Source organism: Leuresthes tenuis, unplaced genomic scaffold (assembly GCF_036924035.1).
Source record: "Leuresthes tenuis unplaced genomic scaffold, fLeuTen1.0.hap1 SCAF_23, whole genome shotgun sequence".
In the NCBI taxonomy this organism is placed as follows: domain Eukaryota; kingdom Metazoa; phylum Chordata; class Actinopteri; order Atheriniformes; family Atherinopsidae; genus Leuresthes; species Leuresthes tenuis.
Window position 1 is genome coordinate 18,315,577 of NW_027325377.1, and position 14,913 is coordinate 18,330,489.

The following is a 14,913-nucleotide window of genomic DNA, read 5'->3' on the forward strand; positions in this document are numbered from 1 at the left end:
TCTAATAATCAGAGCATATGACAAAGCTGTGATTGGCAGCAAAATGTTTGATCGCACCCTGTCGCACTGGAAGAACTGGAAGAGCTGTGACATAGTGATAATGTCATGCCAACTCTTAAGGCTACTAGCTGTTTGCTAACAACAGGCGTGTCAAGTAAGACAAATGCGCATGTGTGTACTTCATGATGGAAACACTCCTCTCCTGCAGTCATAACAGGGTTCTCACAGAGCAGTTTTTGAATTTTTCCTACTCACTAGATTCTACCTGAATTTGTTAAATACCCTTTAATTTGTGCTTTTGTCGCCTAAAATGTAAAGGTCCTTTCTCTCAGACTGGATAAACTACTAAGACTCTTGTAAATGGCTAAAGTACAATGTATTTCACATAAGGTAGCCTTTTAGTAAAAAAGATTGAAATGTCTTTGATCGTAATTAGGATTCTACATTCCTACCAATAGAAAAATACAGAATCAGAAGTGAGTAGCTAGAACATAAGACTCTTCTTTATGTCAGAATAGCCAACCTTAGCAACTGTACAGTCCAATATAGTACATGCTGCTTCTTAGCACAATTTGTCCAACTGTTAGAATAGAATAGAATACAATAGAAATATACTTCCATCCCCCAGTGTGAGAAATTCAAATGTTATCATGTGAATAAAATGTGGTTGGTGGTGACCTCTGCGTATATTTAATCCAGTTAAGATCATTTACATGTGACCAAAATTCAGACAGTGTTGCTTGACTTGAGGATGTTTCACTAAGTTAAAATAAATTAGTTTGAGCATGACAGTTTGGACTTTAGGAAGCAATCAAAAGGCTCATTTGTGCCTGATAATACATCTGAGAGAACTGTTCAGCCATGTGATTTTCCTCGTTCATAGTGTCAAACATCATGGCCACGCACCAAGTCAAATCACTTTTCATTCATACCGGTTTGACTAGTTCACTCTACTTTCCACTGCATCTGACACAAGGTATTTGTAATTGACAAAAACTCAAGTTGTTCTGAAAACAGAGAAGAAATGCAGATGTGTCACCCAACAGAAAAGTAACTAAAAGCAGAAACAGGCTATAGATACAGAATTTTAAAAATGTTTAGTCTTTGTCAGTCCGATCAAATAAAAGACTGAGAATAAACAAACTTATCTCAATGAGAATAAACAAACTACAAGACTGAAAATATTACACTTATCTAAACATATTTAAAACAATGACATTCGATTCAACTCAAAAACTGAGGCCAGAGAAATTGAAGAAAAACACAACACTGGAAGAACTGGAAGAACTGGAAACTATATCTCCTATTAGGCCGATAGTAACCATCATTACCATCTCTGGCCTGCTATGAGGAGATTAATGAACTAAATACAAACTAGTATGGCAGCATACCAGAGAAACTGACACTGAGACAGTTTTTGTTTCACAGTCGAATATTGGTCCAGCAGGATGCAGGGGGTTAACTCGCCTTTTCGGGGGAGAGTGAGGGGAGTGAGGGGATGTGACGCTGCTGCTCGTACATAACACCAACACTGTGCTGAAAGCGACAGGCAATCATTCCTGATTCACCTCACTGCAGACCAGCATTTTCACATCTTGGAGCCGCAGACTACCAGTGCTTTCATCTTGTTTTTTTTTTCTACGAGGTAATGAGGATTTGTGTATCTGTGATGGCTTTCGGGCTGTTATGGCTTGGCTCACAGCTGGAAAGTTGCTCCCTTTTAGTCAACGTGGGCATCACCTCTCTGGGGTTGTTAGCTCACGTTACTCAGGAAAAGATGCTCAACTTTGCTCTGGGGAAAAAGTCGCACAGGTCGAAACGCTTCTGGGTCTGCGAAACAACATAAAAGCTTATCTTAAAGTTTCAGGAGCCTTAAATGTTGGCGAACCAAGCTGCTAATGCTAAATGCTAACTATAGCTCCCCACATGTCTGCAAGGAGTCTCGGCGCTGCTCCAGTATGGGCTACCACAAGTTCATTCTTATTATGACATTGGTACATGACATTTTTATTGTATCGTCAACAGCAAAGACTTACTTACAAATTATTTTGAACGTTTAAATGAGTTATCGTTGAATGTATATCGTTAGCTCCATCACGTCTCAAAGCTGAAAATGACTCGTTAAAACAGTTATTTGTTTTAAACATTGACCCACGATGAACACGCGGTCTTCGTTAACTTTCATGTGAATTTATCACTTATATCACTGGATGATAGTTGGATCCAGTGCCAGCTGTATTGCTTGCTGGTGCTGATAAAGTTGTATAAAATCATCTGGATGGGTAACTGATGATATCAGACATTATTACTCTAAGCTGATAACGTTAATGATTGAACCAGCTAACCTTGTTGTTGTGGTAACAGTTTGAATATGTATTTATTTATTGTATTTTTCCTGTTTTGAAATTATATCTATTCACTTAAATTTTAAAGTAGCTTGGGTGAGTTACTTGATTTAACTCAAATTGGCGTTCATGTTACATTCAGCGTACGTAAGGCTCATGAAGCGTTCAAGCTTGCTTAAAAACTACCAAAATAGAACTCCTTCACCCCACAGTGGCTTTGTATATTGTTCACGAGGAATATATTACACCAACGACATTTTGTATGAACCCGGTTTTCAGTTCGGCGCTGCTTAAACACCTAAGCTACAACTTGTCGTAAGGTTTCCACATTTGCGGTTTGTTCACCTGTTATACCCACATTATTCCCATAAAGCACAACGTTTGCTAAATCCTACTGGGTGCTCAAACCAACTCAAAACAAAATAAGTGGGAGACAGAAAGTGCTTTTAGGTTTGTAGGCGGTCTCCAGGTTCACAAAACACAGTGATAAGAGATAACAGGACATGTGCTTCTGAAATATAAGGGAGGCTAGCATGGACAGTGTAACACCGATTACTAGCGTCACGGATGCTGCGTTTCAGCGTGTCTGCAGAAACAACAAAGACAGGTCTGAAGTACCATATTTATATATAGATTTTTTAATCACCGAGTTCGCAGTCCAAGCAGCTAATGTTTGCTAGCTTCTGATAATTTAATCTAGGTCAGAAGGACAGTTAATGTTACAGCTCAGATACAAGGCAATTTTGGTTTAGAGTTTTTGTCGAGCAGCGTTTAATTTGACGTCCTTTAACGCCACGTTTCTGACATCCGGCGTTTTGAAACGGAAGGCACAATTATCTACAGCGGTGCGGTTGTGTGTTAGTGGGTCACTCGGCCATGTTTTGCTTCACACGCGTTCGTGTTGGGCCAGCCTACTGTTGTCATTTTAGCCATTTCGCGGTTCTTAATTTTTCTGGTTGTAACAGCGGACTCATTTTTTCATGCATACGGAAGAAAATTGCCCCCCCTCTCATTCACCAAGCTTAAAATCACGGTAGGGTTGACAGCGGTTTTGTTTTGTTTTTCTTTTAACGGCTCGTGTCTGTTAGTTTTGTGTGACTATTCTTTGGTATTATTGTGTGTTTTTTAGTGGGGCATAATCAGAATTTAGAAGGGACATTTTGTGAAATGTGTACAGCAAGGTTTCAAGTTTTATGAGGAAGGTTTATTTATGGAGGAAGCGGATGTATTTTGCACAGAACACGCAGGCGCACTGCCCTGAAACTGACGGGGATGTTGATGTTGCCATGGTTATGTCTTCTTGTGAAAAGGTCATCAGCGCTGCCTGCAAAGTGGATGTTTGGTGTTCTTGCAGAGCATCATTACACCGTCTGCAGATAAACATCTTTATGTTGAGTGTTAGCCAGCACAGTTGATTTAAGTTGCCTCTCTTATCATTTGGCAGCATGGCGGATTACTTAATCAGCGGTGGCACAGGCTATGTCCCTGATGATGGACTCTCAGCACAGCAGCTCTTCTCAATCGGTGACGGTCTTACGTACAAGTAAGTTTCTCTGCATTACCAACTTTGATTTGTTTCCGAAAATCTACGTAAATGAATAACAGTGTATCAAAGTAAGGTTACCTGATTTTTAAAGCCTCACTTGGGTGGGTGAAGAATGGTGGGTGACGTTTACACACTAGTGCTTTGTAATGGCCAACACATTTTGAACCAGCAGATCTGACCAACAGTGTGTTGTCTCGGATGGTCATACGGCTGAAGAGCTATGCTCTAAAGGAGATGGGTTGACTTACAAGTGAGTAAACCAGTCATCTTCAAATTATTAAAAATCCTCTGTCTCTCCAAATGGCGAATTCAAAATGGGGAAGCAAATGATTACCTCTTTAAAGCAACTTTACGTTGATTAGAAAACCTCAGTTATTATCATGGACTGAAGTGCATGAATGCAGGAGGTAAATATAGGCCTTGTTTGAATGCTCAACTTGATCTTGGTCATGGGAATTAAATTTGCTTCCAGTGGACATAACTGCATTGTGAACTCTAACCAATCAGCAAAGTGCACGACTTGTCCTGAGAACACTAAATGCATGACATTACATCTCATGGCCTTTCTCACATATGCTTTGCCTTGGCCAAGGTACAAATTAAGGCCGATTTCTCACCAATCACATTTCTCATGCTTCTCTCCTCTTAGCATGCTGATGGTGCACGGATCAGCTCATCATAAACTTTGAAAGAACCTACCTGTAATATATGTAATTGCCCTTTTATTTTGATTACCATAAATACAAATCAAAGCATTGCACAACTCAGATGGTGTAATCTGGCATTAGGCACCTTGTATGTCTTCTTTCTTTGCATTTGCACAAATAAAAATGCTCCTAAATCCTTCACAGTGCTTTACCTCTTGAATACATTTGCCACAGGCCTTAACAGCTAATACACTCATTCACTACACTTCTAACAGCAATGCCTTCAAAGCCTCTAAAGGGCCTCTACTCATCAGCTGAAAGTCCTTGAATTCTGCTTGGCAGCAGCTAATTGAGGAGGAACCGTTTCTGTGTTTTAGTGTGCCTGCGTGGTTTTTAATCAAGTACATCACGACTGAAGCAAAAGGTTGCACATGTGACCACCTCAACTGGCATCATGTGAGGTAGCGGAGAGCTTGAGGTGAATGGGGTTGGTTTGAGGATGGGGTAAGCCGTCCCTTTTTTTTTTTTGACTTTCTTTCTTTCTCCTCCTCATGGCCGGTCGGGGGTATACACCCCAGACAGGTCACCAGTGCATCACACTCACACTCATCCCTGCGGTCAGTTTTGAAGAGGATGAAGTACTGTGAACTAATCTCTGCCTTCTGTTTCACTTGACTTGCAGCTCAACATTTTTTCTTTTTTAAACATTTAAGATATGTAATTGAGAACTTTCTTCATTTGTTATTTTGCTCTCAATAGAAAAGACGTCAGACAAACAAAAGTGATATGCAGACACAGGAAAACAGAAACACTTTCTGAGCCTAGCGACTTCCTGCCTTGTTGTGACCTTGTAAAACCACGGGTACAAAATTGCGCTCCTCATTTCTGTTCGTACTCCTGGAATGGCCTTAAAAGTAGAGGTGCACTAGCACATTTGCCCAATTTTTAGACTGTCTGTCGACTCTGTTAAAAGCACACAACACTTCAAAGTACAGTGTTAAATTAAGATGCTGCTCCTCACTCAAGACAGAGAATTTAGACTTTAAATTTCATTATTGAAATGAAATGCTTCAAAGCTAAATACCATGTATGTGATCTGAAGGATCTGTGTTGCACAGCTTGTGGAAGGAATAATCTGTTGAAAGCTGTGCACCCATTACAAATCTTAATTATGACTTTAATTACCACAGTATCTGATTTAGTTATGCCTTCCTACTAGATTCTGGGTGCAGCTACTTTGCACACCACCAGCACCCTGGTTGCAGGAGTCTATTACAAGCATTCAAGACATTGCTTGCGATTTTAGACATGGCATATTTTTCAGAGAAGAATGAGTGCCCTAATGAGTGCAGCTTTTACAGTAGTGCATACAAAAACATCTACTTTTGAAATGTTCCTGGTGTCATGTGCCGCCATGTGGAAGATTTAACTGAGCCACGTCACTGAAGACGCAACGTGGAGCAGCTTCCTGTGGAATGTCTGCGTTAGGATCAAATTACATAGCAGAAGCAACTCCCTTAAATCCTAAAAAGTGGAGTAACCGGGGTCACAGGTATTTGGTTAAAAGCATAGCTTTGTAATTGGCAAGTTGACTGATGATTTTAGTTCTTTTGGAATGAGTCGACTTTTGGATTCTTTGGCACCCAAACTTAAAACTAAAAATTGCACCATGTTGAGCTTGATGTCTGGGTGCTGTTCTATCAATTGATTTGTTTTTTTAAAGTGTTTGTACATTGCTGCAGATTCCCTTTATGCCTAAGACAGAAATCGGCTGGTGAATGCCAGTTGTGGCCTTTGGTTTTACTTCGAAACACTCCCACTTAGCATAATACATTTGTCTACATTTAACATTCAAATTTAAACCAAAATCAGGTCATGAGGGAGCCACTGTTTTCTTAAGGGTTGAAAGCCAGCACAGCACAGCACAGCACACTGTAGTCCTCTGCTCACTCTGAGTCACTTCAGCCCGTGAGCTGCAGCTGAGGTTTGGGGCTCCTGCTAAATGCTAGCAGATGTATATTCTTGCTTTACGTTTGTGGGTGTTTGCGCTCTAAATAAGAGGATGCAAACACGACTCCTCCCTTGTTATGTCCCATCCAGTGCATCTATTTCGAACCTTTTTATTTATTTTTAATTTTTGTCTCCACTCAGGCTGAAGCAAAGAAGATGAGGATAATCTGCCTGCAGATCAGATCTCGCTTCTTACCTCATTTTCATTCTTGTTTAGACTAGTCATGTCTTCTAGTGGAGCTCATTTTGATTTATTCAGACTGTGAAGTTTCCTAAAGCATCCACTTCGAATATAAAGCCCTCCTTATTACTGTGTCTTTCCATCCATCCTCTGCTTGTTTTCACACCCATCTGCAAAAACCACTAAATACATACAGACTCTGCCAGAGAAACAAACACACCATTCCTGTGTCTAGCCCTTTCTCCCCAACTCATCTCATTGTATGTCATGTTGTGTTTATTTGGGCCGAGAGCTGAAAGAGGTCAACTGTAGCTTTTAACTAGGTATTGGCAGTAGCCTCCTGCCCTGTGCTCAGCCACTGCGCCGCTTTTTATGTTTTCTGGAAAACCATGAGCAGACATGTTTAAGAGAATTGAATCCAAGAGTGGGTTCTAAGCTACAGTATTTTTGTGGCCTGTTTAAAAAGGTTAGTCAGAAAATTCAGCTGAAAACAAAGTCTGGCAAAGTTTAGTATGGTCTGAAAATGGCTCTGACATCAGGTCATTCACACTGAGTGATCATTTAGCAACTTTTACATGACCGATTGGGATCTGTGTCCGTCCATCAGAGCACTTCTTGACCTGTTTTGAGTTCATCCATAAATGATCTTCATCAGCGGCATTTTAAATGTTTATCATTGCTGTGCTCATGTTGTAGACATCAGTGATGCCGTGATCAATAGCCCTTACTTTTCCCTTTGTTTGTCTTTCAGTGACTTCCTGATTTTACCTGGCTTCATCGACTTCACCTCAGATGAAGTGGTGAGTACACACTGATGTGTGAGGTTCATATTTGGGAGCACAAAAGGCCATGTGAGGTCATTTTTTTTTTTTTTTTTTTTTTTTTTTTTTTTTTTAAACTGTTGCAACAAAGTATAACATTTGAGGAGAAACTCTCTCTTATGCAAGCCAGTCATTTCTTCAGTGCGGTCTACTCCCCTCACGATGACAAATGTGTTATGTGGCACACACAGCAGACGGACTATTCTTGGCAGAGTAGCTCCTAAACCATAAACTTTGTTACAGTGAAGACTTTTTATGATATTTCTTAGACAAGCCTCTTGACTCCAGACCTCGCCTCAATTTTATAATTACAGCTGTTACAGAAATAGTGTTTTTCTCCATTTCCCGTCTGCATATTTCCTTTTTTGCTGCCCTGCTATTTATATAAACCTGACGCGGTCACCCACTGGTTGCTCCCACACCCTTGTGTTTGCGTCTGGTCAATAGCTCCCCCGTCTCTCGCTGTGGATGAGTCCATGTCTGGGTGTTAGATGAAATCCCCCTGTTCTGTTCAGTCCCATCTCTGAGAGTTTTCATTTGCTTTATCCGGGCTCTCTTTCCGTCTTATTCAGAGATAGGGAGAGGCTGATTTGTAGTGTAAGATTTTTGCCTGGTATGTTTTTAATAGTTAGTTGTCTTCTGAGAGTTGTGGACTTCCCTGGTTTTACTCACCGAATAGAAAGCAGAGTCACACAGAAAATGCACAAATTCTCCCACAGTTTGCCACAGTCAGTGTTGGGATACTTTTGGGGGAAGGTGTTAGAAACATTACATATGTGCACTGTGCTATTGTGGTTCATGTTTCAGGGTCGCAATGTTCTCGGCATGCTCCCGTAGTTCTCAGTTGAATTTGGCAGGTTGGTGTGGTGTCGCTCTTTGGACAAAGACCTGGTGTGAGGTGTTCTTTTTTTTTTTTTTCTTTTCATTGCATTCTCCATGACCCCCTGAGAAACACAGTAAGCAGTGTCTGTAGTTTATATCTGTGCCTGATAAAGAGTCAATCTTAGACACCAGTAGATCGAAGTTGCTGGTTTCTCATGTGCAAAGAATGTTGTTATTTTCTCTGACCCATTGGAAGAAAACAAAACATGCCAACTCTTGTGGGAATCGGTGATAAGTAAAAGAAATGTTTGGACAAATGGAAATGAGCTCTGTTGCAGTTTCTCTACACAGTGTCAGGTTTTTGCCTCTGAGGAAGATGTTTTTCTTTCTTTTTTTTTCTTTTTTTATTTTACAGGTCTCTCAGATCACATACGGACACTTAGTGACACAATGGAAGTGAAAGTTTCTGTTTTAAAAAGAGCTCTTATAACATGTCACGCCTCTGCAAGGCTGCTTTAAGCGGCCTCACTGTCTTCCTCTCGTTTGAGGTTAGGATCTTTTTGTTGTTAGATTTAGAAACCTCATAAGAAGACACAGCAGTATGGTGTCATACAGCTGTTAGTGCATTCTGCCCCCTGGTGGATTATGTGTGAATCGTCAAAGATCCCCCTCCTTTCTTTTGTGTGTCTCAGGACCTGACATCGGCACTAACGAGGAAGATCACCCTGAAGACACCTCTCATCTCCTCCCCCATGGACACCGTCACAGAGTCAGCCATGGCAATTGCTATGGCGGTGAGAGACTGCAGATGTTTTTATACAGAGCACTGATTGTTATTTTGCCCCCTAATGTGCTTCATTTTAAAGTTGAAATTCTTTCCTTTGTCAATTTGGTAGCTAATGGGAGGAATCGGTATTATTCATCATAACTGCACACCGGAATTCCAAGCTAATGAAGCCCGGAAGGTCAAGGTAATCCGTGATTTACGCATATATTTCCCAGTATTTTCTAGTTGACACATTTGTTGATAGTAGAAGTGAATGTAGTGCTGAATGTAAGATGTTTGTCTGTTGTTGCTGGCATTGTCACATAAAGGCAAATCAAAGGGACTATGAAACTTATCTTGAACGACTTAGTTAAATTCTTATGACCGCACTCTTGACTATTCTTATTTTGTCTCATCTTGTCCATTTATAGGATACGGTAATTGTCTTGCTTGTGTGTTTGTTGCTTTTTATTTGTTACTGTTCTAGTTGTTTTCTTGTTATGTGTGCGAGTGTGTATTGGTGTTTAATTTATCGTCTGTGTGGAGTTTGGGTTTGTGGTGTTTATGCTGCCTAACACACACACTCAAAAAAAACCCCAGAAGTTTTGATAGTAATCACAGTTATTGTTGTTGTTGTCATCTTCTGGTTTTCAGAGGTTCGAGCAGGGTTTTATCACAGATCCAGTGGTAATGAGTCCGCGCCACACAGTCGGGGATGTTATTGAGGCCAAAGTAAGACACGGTTTCTCTGGTATCCCTGTCACAGAGACAGGAAAAATGGGCAGCAAACTGGTGGGCATCGTCACTTCCAGAGATATTGACTTCCTCTCTGAGAAGGACCATACCAAACCTCTGGAGGAGGTATGTAGTTCTCTTCTTCTTTTTTTTTTTTTAAACAAACTGTACATTCACCAGTTTAAAAATGTAATCCATTTACTTTAATGTTGAAATCATGCTGTGTTGTTCCAGACTATGACTAAGAGGGAGGAGCTGGTGGTGGCTCCAGCTGGTGTCACACTGAAAGAAGCCAATGATATTCTGCAGCGCAGCAAAAAAGGTCAGTTTTTTTGTGTAATGGCTTTAATTTCTAACTGGATTTCCATGTGATATAATAGCCAGATCAAAATAAATGAATGCATTTATTATTTATTTTTTTCTTTTACTCTTTCAAACCAGGCAAGCTTCCCATCGTAAATGATAATGATGAGCTAGTAGCCATTATTGCAAGGACAGATCTAAAGAAGAACAGAGACTACCCTCTAGCCTCAAAAGATTCACGCAAACAGCTTTTGTGTGGTGCCGCCATTGGCACAAGGGAGGACGACAAGTACAGACTGGACCTGCTGGTGCAAGCTGGAGTGGATGTTGTCGTACTGGTGGGTGTTTTCAAATGTTTAATTACTTCACAGTTGAGTTCCTGTGTTCCTAAAAGGAATGTGGGAGAGTGCGGGATGACAGTGCAATTACAGTTGATTCTCGGCGACTGTCCAAAATTGTTAGGGGCATTTTGACCAAGGAGTTTAAAGGGCTCCCCGACACACAACCGTCGACCCAGAAGTTTCAAACAAACTTCTTCACATCGTCTAAATTGCAACAAAGGCACTAGATTGTCGCAAGGAAAGCTGCAAATAAATGAGCTTTTTTTTCCCTCCAAATTAGAGTGTGGAAGTCTCCTGAAATAAAAGCAGTGCTCCTATGTTATGACCACAGTTAGTGCCTCACACAGTTGATAATCTGTACTAATTCTAAATGAATTCTTGAGATCATGTTTAAACCATATATTTCACAATGAGACTAAGTCTGTGTGCACTATATCTAAAATTGCTGTGAAGCCTGTTTTTATCTTGTAATGACATTTTACCTCAACCACAAATGTTTTTGTATTTCTAGGACTCTTCACAAGGCAACTCAGTATATCAGATCAGCATGATAAATTATATCAAACAGAAGTATCCAGACTTGCAAGTTGTGGGAGGAAATGGTGAGTTTGTTGCAATAAGAAAAAATCGAGTATAAAGGTGAAATGAAGCATCAATCCCCTGATAGGCTTTGTTGCAATTTCTCCAAAATCTGACACTGATTTAGAGACATTAACTGAGACTTGTTTTCTTTTTGTTTTTTCTCATCCCTTTTCCTGCAGTGGTAACAGCAGCCCAGGCAAAGAATCTGATTGATGCTGGTGTCGACGCTCTGAGAGTCGGAATGGGCTGCGGCTCCATCTGCATCACACAGGAAGGTACATGACTACCGAACACAAAATGGTGGCAGTGGAGAAATGGCATTTTTGTGGTTGAAAAGGTCGAATTGCACATTGAATTAATTAAGGAATAATGTGACCAAATGACAGACGTCTGAAAACATTTAGATGTAAAATAAATTAAATTAGAATAAATAAACATAAATCCTTGCAGTTTAGCACATCCTTGCTTATTACATGTAATCTGTATCTGGCAACAATGAGAAGAAAAGACTATCAACCTCTATTAGTAATATACCCTGAGACCACTCCTAGTTGTCATGGAGATTTACCAAGGCCTATGTTCTCTGTTGCCATGGAGACACATATCTTGTTCATACTGGGTCACAGTTACTAACTAGAATAGAAGACAGGAGTTGCAGCAGAACCCAGAATATCACCCATGATAATTCCTGACCCTGGTTCTGCCCTGCATCACCTGAGTTTCTCTTCCATGGCGCTTACATCAGATATGTTTTCTGCCTTCTAGTGATGGCGTGTGGGCGACCCCAGGGAACCTCTGTGTACAAGGTAGCAGAGTACGCCAGGCGTTTCGGTGTGCCAGTCATCGCTGACGGTGGGATTCAGACTGTAGGCCACGTGGTGAAAGCTCTGTCTTTGGGTGCATCGACAGGTGAGACCTGCAACGTTAAAATTGCATAACATGTTTGGAAAAACCTTGATCTGATTCTTAACATTTCACACTGCTTGTTAAATAAACGTCAGAACAAGAAATCTGTTCATCACAGCGGTGATGAAGTTGGGTTATGTAACACAAGAACACAGTTAACTCTGTACTATGCCCTTCTTCAGTTATGATGGGCTCGTTGCTAGCGGCAACCACTGAGGCTCCCGGAGAGTACTTCTTCTCAGATGGTGTGCGGCTGAAAAAATATCGGGGCATGGGCTCCCTGGACGCTATGGAGAAAAGCACCAGCAGTCAGAAACGCTACTTTAGGTATGTAGGAGCTCACCAGTCTCGAATACAAATGTTTTGATGAAACAGACCGAATATTAAGTGGTTGATGTCTCATCCACAGTGAGGGTGACAATGTGAAGGTGGCCCAGGGTGTGTCAGGTTCAGTCCAGGACAAGGGCTCCATCCACAAGTTTGTACCTTACCTTATAGCAGGTATCCAACATGGCTGCCAAGACATCGGGGCAAAGAGTCTCTCTGTCCTCCGGTGAGTTTTGTGTGTGTGTATATATAAATGTTTGCTTTTATGTGCATCATATTTGACAGCGCTGCTATCTGTTTAAGGTCAATGATGTACTCTGGGGAGTTGAAGTTTGAGAAGCGCACAATGTCTGCACAGGTTGAAGGAGGCGTTCATGGACTTCATTCGTAAGTACAAAAAGCCACACGGAAGCTGTCTTTGCTGCTTTAAATGGTCCAAATGAAATCATGTTTGGATGCTTGCTATAGCACAGAGTTCAGTTCCCTCTAAAACTATTCACTTTCTTTGACTCGCTTATACAAAACAGTTTCCAAAATTTTTTTAATTAAATTAGAATACATAGATTTGCACATAAATCCATCCCTAAAGTTCTTGTGCTAAACTGGCTAACAGCTGGTTTATAAAGGGGAAAATGCTAATCTCCTCCTTAATGTTGCTTTGTCTCCACAGTTACGAGAAGCGACTTTACTGAGTGGGACATGCAGATCATACCCAGTCTATCAGTGACCAAATGTAAAATCACCACCTCTGCCAAAATGCGCACCACCCACAACCCCCATGCATCCACTCTCTCTCTCTCTGATCCCAACCGGCTGATTTGGGGAGAGGTGGAACGTCGTAGCGAAGTGACTCTTCAAACTGACACCCGACTCTCTGAACACCTTGGACTTTGCACTCAAGAAGTGGCACATCAGGGTCTTTTGGAATGACATACACACCTGTATCTTGAGTGTACAGTCCTGTCCTAGTTGTTTGTGCGTGTGTTGGTAGCAGCGAGAGAATGAACAGTGCGAGTTGAGGGTTGTGTGTGAAACAGTGTAGTTGAGTCAAAGTGAACGTGGGCCTGTGTCAATTTGTCCTGTCAGGAACGGCCATGGTGCAGATCAGCAGCTTCTCTTTGGTGTTTTTTGCTCCCTGTCAGAAGCCTCACTCATCCCAGCTCAACACACTAGTGCATATGTGCAGAATATAAGACATAATGCCTGTCTCTCTATGTGCGGTGTGCCAGTATGCCACTGCAAACTTTTTTTACTTTTGGTCATCACAGGTATATGCTACTTGAGACGTAGCTGCTTAGAATACTGAATATTGTTTACTAGATCTAGTCTGAATTCTTAGGTATGAGACACTTGTCTGAGATCTTTGTTCATCACGTCAACTTGAATGTCACCTATGTCAGCGGACACAACCCAGACCCACAGTTTGTACCACTGTGGACTTCGATTAACCTTTCAGACACAAAGAGCCAAATAATCAGTGTTCCATCTCGGTGCGCGTTTATTATGTATAACATGGGAGGGACCAAAAGCAGAAAGATCAGGTATGTTTAAGATAATTAAAATGTATCACTAAAATATAGTTGGAAAAAAAACAAAAAAACAAAACGAGAATGACTTGTTTGCCCATAATTTGAATACTTTTAGATAAAACCTCTTTATATTTAACCTGTTCAGTCAAGGGGGGCTTTGAATTGAGTATGAAGGGTTTTTTTGATATGCATGTTCGTTTTTTCACAAAGCCAAAAGTGGCTGTATTTATATTCTGCTTTAATTGCGTACATACTGCCAAGTGTATTTACACCTCTTTTGACACTCTTCTTTTGTAACTTAAAACCAAAACTGGCGCAACTAGTCGCTTGTTATCTCGTCTCCTGTTGCTTCCTTTGCTTTCACGTTGCGGCATACGTTCTCTGCAGAAAGTTTTATTTTTTTCACCAGAGATATGCCTTCAAATGGAGATGGATAAAAACTACACACAACAGCTCAGTGAAAATGCATTCAAATGCATAATGATACAGGCCTTCCTGCCTCCTCTTTTTTCTTTTGACTTCATTACCAGTGTGGGTGTCAGCTTATGTAGAAGTTGGCTTTTCTAATATTTTCATATGGACGTTATTGCCATGTATGTTCTTTTCTCTCTTTTTCTTTTTCCTTTAATCTCCCAAAATGTAAAAGCCTGTTTGCTCTCTCTATCTTGCTAATGTAATAGTTCGTTCTGCACAGGGTTCACTTGACTAACAGGTCTTGCAGCTGGACTGAATTGCAAGAAAACGTACATGAAAAATCTATGGAGAAATGTATACCTATATTCAGTCATAAGTGACTGCTGCTTATTTTCAGTTCCTGACTTAAAGAGGTTATTCAGGTTTTAAAATGTCTTAATTATTTAGCCCTGAGTCCTGTTTGTTCATCCTGAAAGCACAACTGTCGTGACATTAACCTCCACCCCAACCCCTTCAAGTGTTGCACTTGTATGATTTCAGCCTCTCAACAGTTGCTGTTACATTGGCAGTTACTGCAATCAACAACCAAAACCTTAAAAAGAATTCCCTTTTTCTAGATGGATGGGGAAAAGACTCAG

The 14,913-nt window shown here is 40.8% G+C and overlaps 1 protein-coding gene across 9 annotated transcripts; it reads left to right on the forward strand.

Annotated features, from left to right (window-relative positions):
• The first annotated feature begins 1,508 nt into the window (after positions 1-1,508).
• Positions 1,509-14,878, forward strand: impdh1b (IMP (inosine 5'-monophosphate) dehydrogenase 1b). 9 transcript variants are annotated; one of them, XM_072377189.1, is made up of 16 exons: positions 1,509-1,645; positions 3,790-3,888; positions 4,061-4,141; positions 7,481-7,529; positions 9,065-9,166; positions 9,269-9,343; positions 9,793-9,999; positions 10,108-10,195; positions 10,315-10,514; positions 11,029-11,119; positions 11,279-11,374; positions 11,865-12,008; positions 12,188-12,332; positions 12,415-12,558; positions 12,636-12,719; positions 13,003-14,878. In XM_072377189.1, the coding sequence occupies exons 2-16, from the start codon at positions 3,791-3,793 to the stop codon at positions 13,022-13,024; spliced, it is 1,626 nt and encodes a 541-aa protein (XP_072233290.1). In that variant the 5' UTR covers positions 1,509-1,645; position 3,790; the 3' UTR covers positions 13,025-14,878. The 9 variants fall into 9 exon arrangements, with proteins under 9 accessions (XP_072233290.1, XP_072233291.1, XP_072233289.1 ...); XM_072377190.1 differs by lacking the exon at positions 1,509-1,645 and adding an exon at positions 1,903-1,994; XM_072377188.1 differs by lacking the exon at positions 1,509-1,645 and adding an exon at positions 3,160-3,655.
• The last annotated feature ends 35 nt before the right edge of the window (positions 14,879-14,913 follow it).

Coding starts and splice junctions, on each gene's coding strand:
- impdh1b (XM_072377186.1), top strand. CDS start 3,326: ATGCATACGGAAGAAAATTGCCCCCCCTCTCATTCACCAAGCTTAAAA. Junction 9,344..9,792: donor ATGAAGCCCGGAAGGTCAAG/GTAATCCGTGAT, acceptor TCTGGTTTTCAG/AGGTTCGAGCAGGGTTTTAT. Junction 12,559..12,635: donor AAGAGTCTCTCTGTCCTCCG/GTGAGTTTTGTG, acceptor TATCTGTTTAAG/GTCAATGATGTACTCTGGGG.